Source organism: Salminus brasiliensis, chromosome 5 (assembly GCF_030463535.1).
Source record: "Salminus brasiliensis chromosome 5, fSalBra1.hap2, whole genome shotgun sequence".
Classification (NCBI taxonomy): Eukaryota; Metazoa; Chordata; class Actinopteri; order Characiformes; family Bryconidae; genus Salminus; species Salminus brasiliensis.
In genome coordinates, this window is record NC_132882.1 from 12,917,257 (window position 1) to 12,930,671 (window position 13,415).

At 38.9% G+C, this 13,415-nt stretch overlaps 1 protein-coding gene across 2 annotated transcripts in view; it reads left to right on the forward strand.

Moving 5' to 3' along the window:
- Positions 1-10,492, forward strand: part of osbpl3b (oxysterol binding protein-like 3b) — a 78,845-nt gene extending 68,353 nt beyond the window's left edge. For both annotated transcript variants that reach the window (XM_072679417.1, XM_072679418.1), the window contains 6 exons: positions 17-95; positions 1,488-1,632; positions 3,659-3,803; positions 4,619-4,745; positions 7,527-7,649; positions 9,405-10,492. In XM_072679417.1, the coding sequence (XP_072535518.1) occupies positions 17-95; positions 1,488-1,632; positions 3,659-3,803; positions 4,619-4,745; positions 7,527-7,649; positions 9,405-9,501 (716 nt within the window). In that variant the 3' untranslated portion in view covers positions 9,502-10,492. The remainder of the gene's footprint in view (positions 1-16; positions 96-1,487; positions 1,633-3,658; positions 3,804-4,618; positions 4,746-7,526; positions 7,650-9,404) is intronic.
- Positions 10,493-13,415: the final 2,923 nt, after the last annotated feature.

A 13,415-nucleotide genomic window follows, 5' to 3' on the forward strand; every position in this document is an offset into this window, starting at 1 on the left:
TGTCTGATGGCTTCAGATGTTAGGTGGAAAAACAAGTTCTGGGGAAAGTCCATGGAGATTGTTCCTGTTGGCACCACTCATGTGGTTATCCCTGGGTGAGTCACTTACACACACACACACACACACACACACACTTATCCCGGTGTCTCTTTTTGGCTGTGTAGAATTCTACTTTGTAAACTATATGGACAAAAGTACTGGGACACCTGCTCGTTCATTGTTTCATTCAAAATCAGGAGTATTATAAAAGTTGATCCTTGGATGTTGGATGGAGCACTGCTGTGAGGATTTGATTGCATTTGGTGGCAAGACTGTTAATGAGGTCATCATCCTCACCTCATCCCCAACTCCCCAACTCATCCCAAAAGTGTCGGATGGAGCACTTTATACCCCTCTAGCTTCTAGCCCATGCTGTGTGTTGTGCATTTGCACACCTGTGTCAGCAATAGGTGCAGCTTAACATAACTGAATGCATTGTCAAGGGGTGTCCACAAACATTTGGACATATAGTGTATCTGTTTCACATCCTGATGTGTTTCACATCCTGAGGCTCTCTTTCATAAAGAACCATATTTGTAGAAGAGATGTGAGTGTGAATTGCCTTTGAACTGTTACATGAAGTAAGGGTTCCTTAAATCTTTAAGGTTTTTAAGGTCCTTGAATAGCTGTGCCACCAGACAGTCCAGTGTGACACGTCAGACCTGGACAGATGTTAAAAAAGCTAAAGATAAAGAGTATTAGAATAGTTTTGGGGATAAAGAATGTTATAAGTTCAGTGTACAATTGAGGCTAATCTTACAAAATGCAATATTCATTGGTATGTATTATTTTATTGTTTTTCATGTGTTTATTTTAATTTTTTGGACGTGTAGCATTGATTTAATCATTGTTGAACAATATGGTATCAGCAGTACTTGTATAGCTGATTACAGTAATCTTAGGCTAACTTTTTTTTCCAGAATCAGAATACAGAAATATTTTGCCAAGTATGTTACACATACAAGGAATTTTACTTAGTGAGAGCAACACAAGTATGGCATGTAACAAACAAACAGACTGTTCACAAGCATTGCACTAGGAGAGATAAATACACTAAACAACAAACAGAATAATACGTTTAAAAAAAGTACCAAATGTAATAAAGAGCTGTAAAAAAATCAGAATCAGAAATCTGTACTTGTAGAGGTAAGAATACTGCATATCCATATGTAGCCTGAGTAGACATCTGTATACCAACTATTATGCACAGATATAATGATATAAAATAATATTAACATTTACAGACAATGTTCAGTCTCTCACCTACGTTCAGTGTTCAAAATCTGACGCTTGCTGAGCCTTGAGTTAAAATGTTCTCTGGCTCTGATCGTTAAAAGGCTGGACTTTCCATAATACAGCCATAAAGTTCAGCATTATGATGCACAGCCTTACATCTACTGGTGCATACAAACATCTGTGTAGTATCAGTATCTGTTCCTCTCACACAGTTTGGGAGACCATTACGAGTGGAACAAAGTGACATCATGCATTCATAACATCCTGAGTGGGCAGCGCTGGATCGAGCACTACGGGGAAATCTCCATCAGGAACTCCAGCAGTGATATCTGTCAGTGTAAAGTCACCTTCATCAAGGTGAGTCTCGACTGCTCTTGAAAAGCATCCTCAGAGATCTCTGAGATCATTTCTTAGCTCTTAACTTTGTATTTACGATCCAGTCCTAACTAGAAAATTAGATTATTTTTAGGTAATTTTTTCATGCTTTAGACATTATTAACTGATCCTTAGAAATAGGCATTTCCAGATACTCTAAATGTGGTCAGGTCTCTGCTAAAGAAACAATCTAGATTCTTCGGTTGTAAGTAGTTTTAGACCAGTTTCAAACTTACTATTCTTTAGTAGGATGAATCAGGAATGTATGAAATATTCCAGTCAGATCAAGTGACAGTACTGATACAACACTGCTAAATATAGTAAATGATCTCTGAGCCAATGCAGATTAAAACAGGGTTTCTGTCCTTCTGTACTTTTAGATTGTGCAACGTTTGATATAGTACATACTGATATTCCTCTGAAGCGCCATTAAAGCCATTTTATTTATATATATATATATATATATTAAAGGTAGAAAAGATTGTTAGCCTAGCTGAGCATGGCTCAAATGAATATGGCATACTTTATGGTGTTCCCCAGGGTTCTGTATTAGGCCCACTTTTTTCGATACTTTCTTCCATTGGGTCACATTATTAAAAAGTATAGAGTATGGATTTATTACAGCTATAAGTGCTTTAAAAAATAGTAATTGTGTAAGATTTAATGATGTAAAAACTTTTTATTATTTTGAACAAAGTGTATGTACACATGTGTGTATGTGTGTATGAATGTTGCCATATAAATACAGCTGGATTTAGTTTCATTGGTCTCATTCATTGATACTTATAAAGTTTTAAGTTTATAAGGTTATGATGTCATGTCAGATTATGCAATGGTTTTTTAGAAGGCTCTCTGTGTATATTTCTTTAATCTGTTAATGCATTTCCTCAGGCTTCTTACCGCAGTATTTCGTGTTGTGGGGGCATGCTGCTGCTTTGATGCAAGCCTCTGATTCATTAATGCTGTGTGTGTGTTTGTGTGTGTGTGTGTGTGTGTGTCAGAGACACCCACATTCATTATGACAGTAATGGTGCTCTCTGGTACAGCGTGTAGGGGAACAACTTTCGGATGCTGGAGGTGTTCCGAAGACTTGTAAAGAGTTATGGGTCACTCTGCCAGAGAGCGGAGACAAATAGACTGAGAGGAAGAGAGAGAGAGAGGCAGAGTGATAGAGAGGGAGAAGGATGTGATTAATTACAGTTCATCTCTGGTGTAGGACCCATTAGCTACCGCTTCAGCTCCGTCCACTGACTCGTTCCTGTCTTAACAGTGCCATCTGCTGGAATGCCAGAATACTCACTATAGCTGTAGCAAGGTGGCATGGTGTGCTGATCTGAAGGGGGTCATTCATGTTCACTGACTTTGGAATGTTACAATCTATAATAATAATAATAATAATAATAATAATAATAATAATTTAAAAAATAATAATAATAATAATATAATGTAATGTTTTTAAATGAATATATTTCACTACAGGCCCTGCAGTTGTGTTAAACAATATTTAGCCTATAATAATCTTAATAATACCTAATAAAAAATAATAAACATAATAATATTAATAATATAATAATGTTACATTTTAGATTTATTAATATCAACATACCTCGTCACAATGCAGCTTTACAGTAACCTGAGCCCCAAGTGAGCAAGCAAGTGGCAACCGAGGCAAGGAAAAACGTCCTCAGAGCAAGAAAAAGAAACCTTGAGAGGAACCAAGACTCAAATAAGGGAACCCATCCTCCTCAAGTCGACAGTGGATAATTAGATCGAATCCTGGTGAATTGTTCTGGTGAAGAATTGTAATAGAATCACAATGTTTAGGTCAGAGATTTGCACCCCTTCCTGAGAGCTGCTCTGTGGTTTCATACAGCGGTTTATTTAGGGCTATCTGATGGGTTGTGTATTTGACACTGCACTGGTGTGGAATGGGCCCAGACATGTTCCTTGCAAGGTTGGGCTTGTCTGATGTCAGTGCAGTACTGATGTGTGTCTGTGTGCACTGCAGGCAAAGTACTGGAACTCAAGTGTGAACGAAGTGGAGGGAGCTGTGACGGACCATAAAGGGAAAGTCATTCACAAGCTGTTTGGGAAGTGGCACGAGGGCATGTATTGCGGCAATCCACCTACCGCTACATGCATCTGGAGAACGAGTAAGCCCTCTCTCTCTCTCTCTCTCTCTCCCCCTTTCTTTGAAGCACACACACACACAGGTAATAGTTTCTTCCACCTTTTGTTCAGCTATGCCCTTGACACAGCTGTGGTGCAGTCGATGCTGTACTGTCCACCTGAAATAGTCTGCATTGTGTAAGTGTTAGGTCAGCACTTAAAGGAGCATTCCAGCCACCATGAAACTCCATTCTGAAGACATATTTTGAAGGTGAAAGGAACCTTTAACAAACTGCTCTGGGTTGGTTTTTGGGGACAGAGTATTAGAAGTACCAGTGCTAAACTTGTCTGTAATTAGTAGTCTGTGGCTAGGCTAGCACTGCTTGTAAGGCCCCAAAAAATGTTATCCAACAATACCAACCTCAAAATCTATCCCAAAATCGTTAGTCTTAGACTGTAGCTAAACCGTGATGTTTAAGATATGTATCAGATAAAATACAAGTAACATAGGGGCTCCAGTGGACCACTGCACTGTCACTATGACCCGAAAATTGCTGGTTCGAATCTCAGGTCATGCTGCCTGCCATCAGCAGCCATAGCCCAAGAGAGCACAGCTTACCTTGCTCTTTACCACAGAGCTGGGTAGATGGCTTCAGTGTGATGCTGGCCAGCATGGGCCAGTGCTTCAGAGTTGGGAACTGGGTGGGTGCTGCATTTGTGGCAGTTTGAAAAGAGCCGTTGGCTGGTTGCGCATGTGTCAGTCCTCACCCATTGTCAGAGGCATTAACTGTGATAGAGGGAGAGTACTAACGAGTGGGTTGGGTAATTGGCTGTCTAAAAAATTATTTACTTTCTGTAGATCCGATGCCCCAGGACTACGAGCAGTACTACGGCTTCACTAAGTTTGCTCTTGAGCTGAATGAACTGGACCTGAAGACCAAACAACTACTGCCGCCCACAGACACCAGATTACGACTCGATCAGAGGTAAAGCACTACTTCTATGTCTGTTTACGTATATTGTGCATATTTAAGTTGTTGTATATAAAGGAAGCTGACATGAGTGTCAAGAGTATATCAGCATATTACAGAGGAGAGTGAAGCCTAGGAGCAAGGCCTAGGTACATGATTTTAACCTTATGGTCATATCAAATTAAATCAAATTGATTTGTATTGCTCTTTTTACAACGTGTGTTCTCACAAAGCAGCTTTACAGAATCAGTCATCAGTAAAAAGACAAGAAATCAACAACATAAGAAGACATTAAAACCTAAGTGGCAAGGAAAGACTCCCTCAGAGCAGGAGGAAGAAACCTTGGGAGCAACCAAGACTCACTAGGAGGACACGACCCATCCTCCTCTGATCTGAACTATTAATAAATTATTGATATAAGTCACCGAATCATCAAGACTGTTGTACTGCTCAGGTGTGCAACATAATCATAATATCATAATATGATAATCACAATAATCATGGTGTAGTATAACTTAATATAATCATAATTATTATGAATACATTGACACATTGACACATTACAGCTAAATCTCTTCAACCTGCAGTGAATAAAGTGACTGAATATTACTGAATTGAATATTACTGAATATTAGTGAATCTCAAATAAATTCACTTCCAATAATGTTTAATATTTCTCATCCTAAACATATTGTGATATTGTTCAGTTCTAGATGTTTTTGACTTTATTCAAACAGTTCTAGTTCAATTCTCTCATTCCTCTGACTTTTACGTTTGCTTGTTACAAAAAATATCTGCCAATAAAATAAGAAAAATGCACAAGAATTCCTTAAAACAAGTAGAAATAAATAGGTTGAGCAATACAACCTCAGACATGTGAGATATGTTGACTGGATTGAAGAGAATTTCCTGCAGTGGCGTGCATAATGAACAAACCAAACCTTGGAGAAGAAGGAAATCTGAGCATCAGCGCTGTGCCTGAATGCGAAATACACTTATGCCGGATGCAGCTCATCAGTAATCAAGAGCTATTTGAGCATTTTAGTGCCAATGGCATCTCATTCAGTCTACGGCTCTAAGAGCTTTACATGCATGAACCAGAGCTGCAGAGCTGTAGTTTAGGAGACATTGTAATAATGATGTTCATATAGAATAATGCACTTTCTGAATTCTTTCTCTTTTAAACCCATTTTTACAGTAAATGAGCAGTTACATTTGAGATGCTATTGACTGCCGTGCTGTTGACTGTACTCAGAAGGACGAATCAGTAGTTACGTCATCACAGCACTGTTCAACTGATGCTTTGGTAGTGTAGTGGTGCATTTACACAGATTTACAGCATCCACAAACTTCAGAGAGGACCCACTTACAAATAACCTGGCTTGTTTAATCCTTTATCTGTATCACTTTACCTGGATGGTCTATTACAGATGCCTCGTAGACACGCACCTGACATTCAACTAACATTCATCTGAATATGTATTAAACGCAGCTGAACTCTAAGTTTATGTAAATGACTGTAACCCTGCCCCTAACCCTAACCTTAACCCTTAACCTAGAATCAACCCTAAATTCGCCCAAACCTTAACCTAAACCTTAAATGTAACCCTAAACCTAATCCTGTAGAGATTAATGTTAAGATATTTTCATGCTTCTATTTATCCTAAAATTGAACAGACTGTTTTTATTATGATATATGTAACAGGGTTGTTCTGTTTGGCTGCCATATATGGTGCCATAATAATGGTGCTGCAACACTCCTTATAACTGCAGGGTTAATAAGGGCTGAGAGCTACAGGCTGTGCAGGTGGATACAAGTGGATTCAGCTTTTGCTTAATACACACTTTTTAATTTGAATGGATGCAATTTTGACTATCAATCTATGCATAATCTCCTGTGAAAACAAACTAAAATTTGTTTGTAAAGTTATAAGAGATTTGTAGCATCTTGTTTTGCAGCAATTACAGCTGCAGTTTGTCTTGGATGTGTATACAAGCTTACAAGCCCACACCTGGATTTAGGCAGTCTATCCCATAATGGTAGATGTAAGCTCTGTTACAGTGGATGGCGAAAGTCTGTGAACCGCCATCTTCAGGTCTCTACACAGATGTCCAGTAGGGTTTAAGTGTGGGCTTTGGCAAGGCCACATAGAGACTTACCCCAAGGCCATTGCAGTGTTTTCTTGGCTGTATGCTTCAAGTCATTTACGCTGCATTCATCCATACATCACCAGTTGTCACCAGTCTCCCTGTCCCTGCTGCTGAATCACCCCCTCATGATGCTGCCACCACCATGTTTCGCTGTAGGGAGGGTATAAGCCAGGTGATGTGCAGTTCTGCCAAAATGGTTTTATTCTCATCAGACCAGAAACACCCTGACAGTGTCTACACACTACAAACAAAGTCTCCCACAAAATGATCCTAAATATTGGACTACTTAAGATCCCTTAATATACTTTATTATAGAATATACTGAGTTGGGAATATTATGAAGCAGAGTATACACACCGATCCAGACACCACTACCCCACTGGACATTTCATACACTTCACGTTTAATACTGTAGTTGTAAAACTTGAAGAAGCATGTGTCCTTTGGACACTGAAGGCAGTTGTCTCTTCCAGAAATCTTGTTAAGGTGGCAGTGGAGTCTCTTTCTTGACAGTTGTCGCAGCCAGTGGATTCAGACATGACCTGCAGGCAGCCAAAAGATGACATCACTACATCAGTCTTGTGTTATGCAAGGGCGAAAGGATGATGCCATGTTTTGTAACATTGTGTGTGTGTGTGTGTTTAGGTTACTGGAGGAGGGGAATGTAGAGGCAGCAGAAACACAGAAGCAGAGGATTGAACAGCTACAGAGAGACCGACGCAAAGTCCTTGAGGAGAACAACATGGCACATCAGCCGCGGTTCTTCCAGTATGAACAAATCTCATTACCTACCTCTGAAAGACTGTTATTTACAGACTGACTCTGGTTTTCCATAAAGCAGGAATGTGGGGCTCCAGCGCCAGAGGGCCACATTTCTGCAGAGTTTAGTGATGTAATGTTTTCCTCATGCTGCTAAAACTCTGCACACAAAGTGCTTCACAAAGAACTCATAAGATAAAGAATAAAAAGTCTGCAGTGGTGAGGCCCAGGAGTTTCATACACCTACTAGATTTACTTATTTTTTTCTTAATAGATGCACTATATGGACAAAAATATTAGGCCACTTCATTCATTGCTTTTTCTGAAATCAAGGGTTTTAAAAATAGTTTAACCTGCTTTTGTTGGACTAACTGTTTCTACTGTCCAGAGATAGCTTTCTACTAGACTTCGGAGCATTGCTGGGAAGATTAGATTAAGACAAGAGCATTAGTGAGGTCAGGATGTTGGATTTTCACCACCCCAACTCATCCCAAAAGTACTGGGTGGAGCGCCAGCATTCCACAGAACACATGATATAGCATGATAGGGTCCAATAAATGGACTCGTATCAGCAGCAAGCAGACAGCAGAGGGCAGCTCAGCACATAGGGGAGAGAAAATAAAGGAGAAAATGATGATGCGTTTAGCAGCTTGAATAGACTGATGTACGGCCTGTAAAGGAAGTAGATTAGAGAGACTGCAGTACTGATCAGGAACCTGCGAACAGATGGCAGTACAGTCCAAACGTGATAGTATTCATACAAGCTACATCAGCAATTTAAGTGGCCAATTGTTTAGCACTGTCATTGTCTGCACTGCCTCTTGTATGTTGTATTAATTAATGAATTGATTCAGTAATGCTGTATATTTATTGCTAGCCACTAAGTGGTTTGGATTTGCTGTCATTTTCAATGTGAGAAACGTGTAAACATTTAGAAAAAACGATGGTAAATGAGAACATTTACCTTATTACCGTATTACAAATTACAGTAACATCGCTCCACAACAGCCAGGCTGACAGGGCTATTGGCATTGTAAGCACAGGCATGGCCCAATGCAGATGATCTCAAAATGGCATTAATCTACCTAATTAATCTGCTGACTAGTTATTTGGTCTATCAAACAGAAGATATGAGGCTCAGAAAACATATGTAGGTACACTGGTTGTTTTGGATAGCAAGTAAAATGGACATCACCACCCCTGGTTCCTATCACCATCACTATAGAGAAATCCTAGTCAGTTAGCTTCTCTAGAGTGCACATCCACTGGAAATTCAGCTGTTCATGTCCCTTTAAAGGTTTTGCCCTACCATCAAGTGATGGCATGTTTAAATGTCAATGCTGGACCCCATAAAATTTGCTAATTTTGAGAATATATATTAGGATATATCAGTTTTCCTCCTAAATAAATCCCACTCTTGAATGTGTGATGGTCATCAAGGCTAGAACATGATGTACAGAACATTGAGGAAAAACTTCTAGATGTCTTTCCAGCGGTTGCCTAAGAACTTTTTGGTGTGTATCAGGGATCAGCATTGAAACATCAACAGAGAAAAAGGTTTTGACTGTCAGTATTTATTAGTCTAGTCTTCTTGGACTTCTTGGTGATATACACTACATGCTGGGTGTGTGAGGAAGCAAGTTCTATCTGAGTGACTGTCTCAGATAGAACTGCTGTCATTTAGCGCTAACTTACACAAAGCTAAACACTTCTTTTCATGGTTTTCTCAGAAACAGCGCTTAATCAAATCTCTGTTGCTTACAGGAAATCTAAAGACGACACCTGGGTCAGCAACAACAGCTATTGGGACTTACGGAAAGATCCGGGCTTCAGTAATCTGGACTGTCCGGTGCTGTGGTGAGCTCAGCTAGACCAGCGCTCAACGAGCGGGCTTCTTCTGACCACTGCCTGCTTCTGCACTTCTGTTCTCTGACCTACTTTCAATATGAAGAAAAAAGTAAAACACGCATCTTGCAGAGAGAAGTGAGGACTAGCTATGATGGAGAGAAAACTCTGCTGAAGGCAAGCGCATGGAGAAAGAACTTCACTGGAAGTATAGGACTGTTTCTGGTGACTTCGCTACATTCAAGCATCCTTCCTTATTTAATACTCCATATGCCTTAATATGCTTATAATATCTTTTGTAGTGTCTTTATGCAAACATATCCATTGAATGTCTAGGGATTATGCAAACATGGCCCAGTCAATCATCTCTATCATTGCGGCGTGCAACGAGTAGCACAAAATTATTGACCATCATATTGTTGCATAGTGTCCTCTTGTGATGCAGTGTTGTACTGCACACAGTAAATCAGTTCTGCCCCCACCCCCACCCCCCCTCCAAAAAAAAGAGACATTGCGCATGCCCATATAAAATGTGCTGTTGTCTGATCACAGTTACATCGTCTACCTCTTGAAAGAGATGGTATGGAAACTCTCATGTAATTAATGGGGTACATGTTAGAGTCTGAATTCCACACCTGTCTTCTGCCTTATAGTCACACATATTCTCTTTTTGTCCATCTCTGTTAAAACCTTTACTCACGTATGGGACACCTGTATCACTCCTGGCTGCATTGAGGGATGTATTATATCTCTGCGTCTCTGAGACCCATTCACACACAGAGCCTTGTTTCAACCACAGAAGGACAGAATACTCACCACACTGCACTTGTGAGTCTAGCTGAGTGTGTTCAGCTGTTCACACACGGTTTGACCTGTAATCTGTGTCCGGTACTCCCGAAAAGTGTCCGCACTTGCTGTGGGGTGAAAGGGGTTGGAGAGGTGAGGGTCTTTGCGTGTTGACCGCTGCTGAGATTCCTCTCTCCTTCAATAAATGATCATCTCTGTGACCAGACTGGCTTTCTTTTGCTCTTTTCAGTGGGCTGTTTATTGGTAAGAGCCTAGCGATACGATAACCGGGGTTATGGGTTAATATGATGTGATATTTTGTGATATCGTAAGCAAGGTGATACATTACTTTTTATTTGATCAAATTGATCAAAATTCATAGTATAAAAAACATGATCATTTGCATGAACAGTGGGATCTGAAGACACAGTACAACACTGCTATCTAGCGGTCGTGGTTTAAACACATTAGATGAAACACTGTTTAACACCAATCTCTGCATATTAACTATTAATGAAACAGCAATAGTGTGTTTGAGAATTGATACAGTATTACAAAGCATAATAAAACAGTACTGTTATATATCTGTATTTCCTTACAGCACTACTTTTCATTGCTAATTTGCTTACAGCCTGTAAATGGTAGCACGGCACTCTCAAAAATAACAAAGGGCAACAAAGGGTCAAAGTAGAACTACTTATGTTCAAAAATAGCATCAACAGCTATATGATTAACTTTAACACTTTAAAAAAATAAGTGGTGCCACAGAAAAAAAAACATTTTGGGTTCCATAAAGAGCCACTTTTATATTTTAAAAAAAGGCAAATTCAATCTCAGGCCAAAAACAGCAACAGCGATAGACCACGCCATCAAACTCCCAAGTGTAATAGTACCTCCCTATCAAACATATCAATATCAATTATATATCAATACATCACCATCACCATCATACCACCATGACATACTTTGGTGTATGTGTATGTGTGTGTAGTGCTGTTGTGTTTAGTAGGACTAATAGACACCAATCTCTTTTACAAATGGTTCTTTAAGGAACTCAAATGGTTCTTTTGTGGCATCACTTCATTTTTTGAGAGTGTTAAAGTTGTTGAATCTTATGGCTGTTGATGCTGTTTTTTTACATAAGTAGCACCTTTTTGACATTGCTCCAAGAACCCTTTGTAGCACCTTTTTTTTAAGAGTGCCGTGTTACCATTTACAGACTGTGAGCAAAATAAGCATCAGATCAATGAAAAGTAGTGTAAGAAAATATTGATTTATCGAAGTATTGTGATATATTTTGTTTTGCAATACTGCATCAATTCTTCAATTTTAAGTGTGCTGAAGTTTACCTCACAGCTGCTGTTGCTATTATATGTCCAAATGTTTATAGACACCTGTCCATCCAGTGTTTTGTTTCTGAAATCAAGGGTATTAATAGAAAGTTTCTCTTCTTTTGCTGCTGTAACAGCCTCTACTGTTATGAGACTGCTGTACACTGAATGATGGAACATTGCTGTGAGAAATGAGGTTTGATACTTGATTCCCCAAATTGATGCTTGAAATGTGACTAAGGATACACTAGCAGGCCACTAGAGGACACTAGAAACCAAGTGGAAGGCCAGTGCTGGTGATAATGAGGAGATTAGGAGAGTTAAGAGACTGTGTTGCAGATAGAAAACCCACAGCTGATAATGATGATAGATGTGAGACAGAAAGCAGCAGTGGTGAAGGATTTTGCAATCCCAAGTGATGGTAAAATCAGAAGGAAGAAACATGAGGTGCTTGAGAAATAGCAGAGATTATAGGAATTAGAGATAATATGGAAAGATAAATTTAAGGTACACCCTGAACCTGGAACAGTCTTCAGACAGACATTCCAGAAATGTCAAATTCAATCTCAGGCCAAAAACAGCAACAGTGCTAGACCACGCCCTCAAACACCCAAGTGTAATAGTACCTCCCTATCAAACATATACATAATCACCATCACCATCATACCACCGTGACATAATGTGACATGTGTGTGTGTGTGTGTGTGTGTGTGTGTGTGTGTGTGTGTGTAACATACACACCCAGACTGACACATTGTAGAGGTATGCTGCTTTGTTTAAGATTAATATACAAAGTTGTCTATTCTTTCAAATGTGACCCTTGACGCAAACACTGTGAACAAATAAGGTCAATATTGAAAAAACTTTTTTTTATTATATTATTTTATTATTTTAAGGATAGCTTCTCTGAGCTAGCGTCTTCTAGAAACCTGGACTTTCTGGACTATTACTTAAAAATAAATACACAGCGTTCCTGTTTAATATTTATTATATCATCATATAGAAACTCTTTCTTTCTCTCTTTCTTTTTTAATATTAAACTTGTTTAAAATTAAACAGATATATTTTAGTTATAGAGATATACAGAGATAATGAATTAGTAATTACATACATAAAATACTAACTAACTTATTTTAAAGTTAGAAAAGTGAGGGATAGAGGCAAACAGCTGGTTCTGTGTAGTTTAGGGTGTTTAGAGGGTACTCTCTCATGGTCACATGGCTAAACTACAGATGCTAATTTGTGAGAAATTGTTTATTGTAACACTTTTACATGTTTGTCATAGTCATTAAATATACATCCATGACATATAAATGTAAGGTATATATATATATATATATATATATATATATATATAGATGAGTAAATATGAGTAGATATATATAAAGAAACAGTGATTGAGAAGATGTCCAAATACTTTCCTATATATATATATATATTATGTGTGTGTGTGTGTGTGTGTGTGTGTGTGTGTTTTTATGGAATTGGAGTTCATAATAACCCTTAATATATCTCAGCAGAATCAAGAAGGTGTTCCAATACTTTCATATATATATACACACACACACACACACACACACACACATATATATATATATATACATAGGACAGTATTTGGACATCTGCTCAATCACTGTTTCTTCTGAAATTAAAAGATATCTGATATCTGATATAAAGTGGTAATGCCAGCTCTGAAGCATGGGGTCTCTGTTATCCCCCTGCTGAGAGCTATAAGGGCAGCAGTTGGGTTCATAGCTCCATAAGCTTCAGTAGAGACGCTTTCTGCAGTCCGGACAGGGGTGCAGGGCTGAGG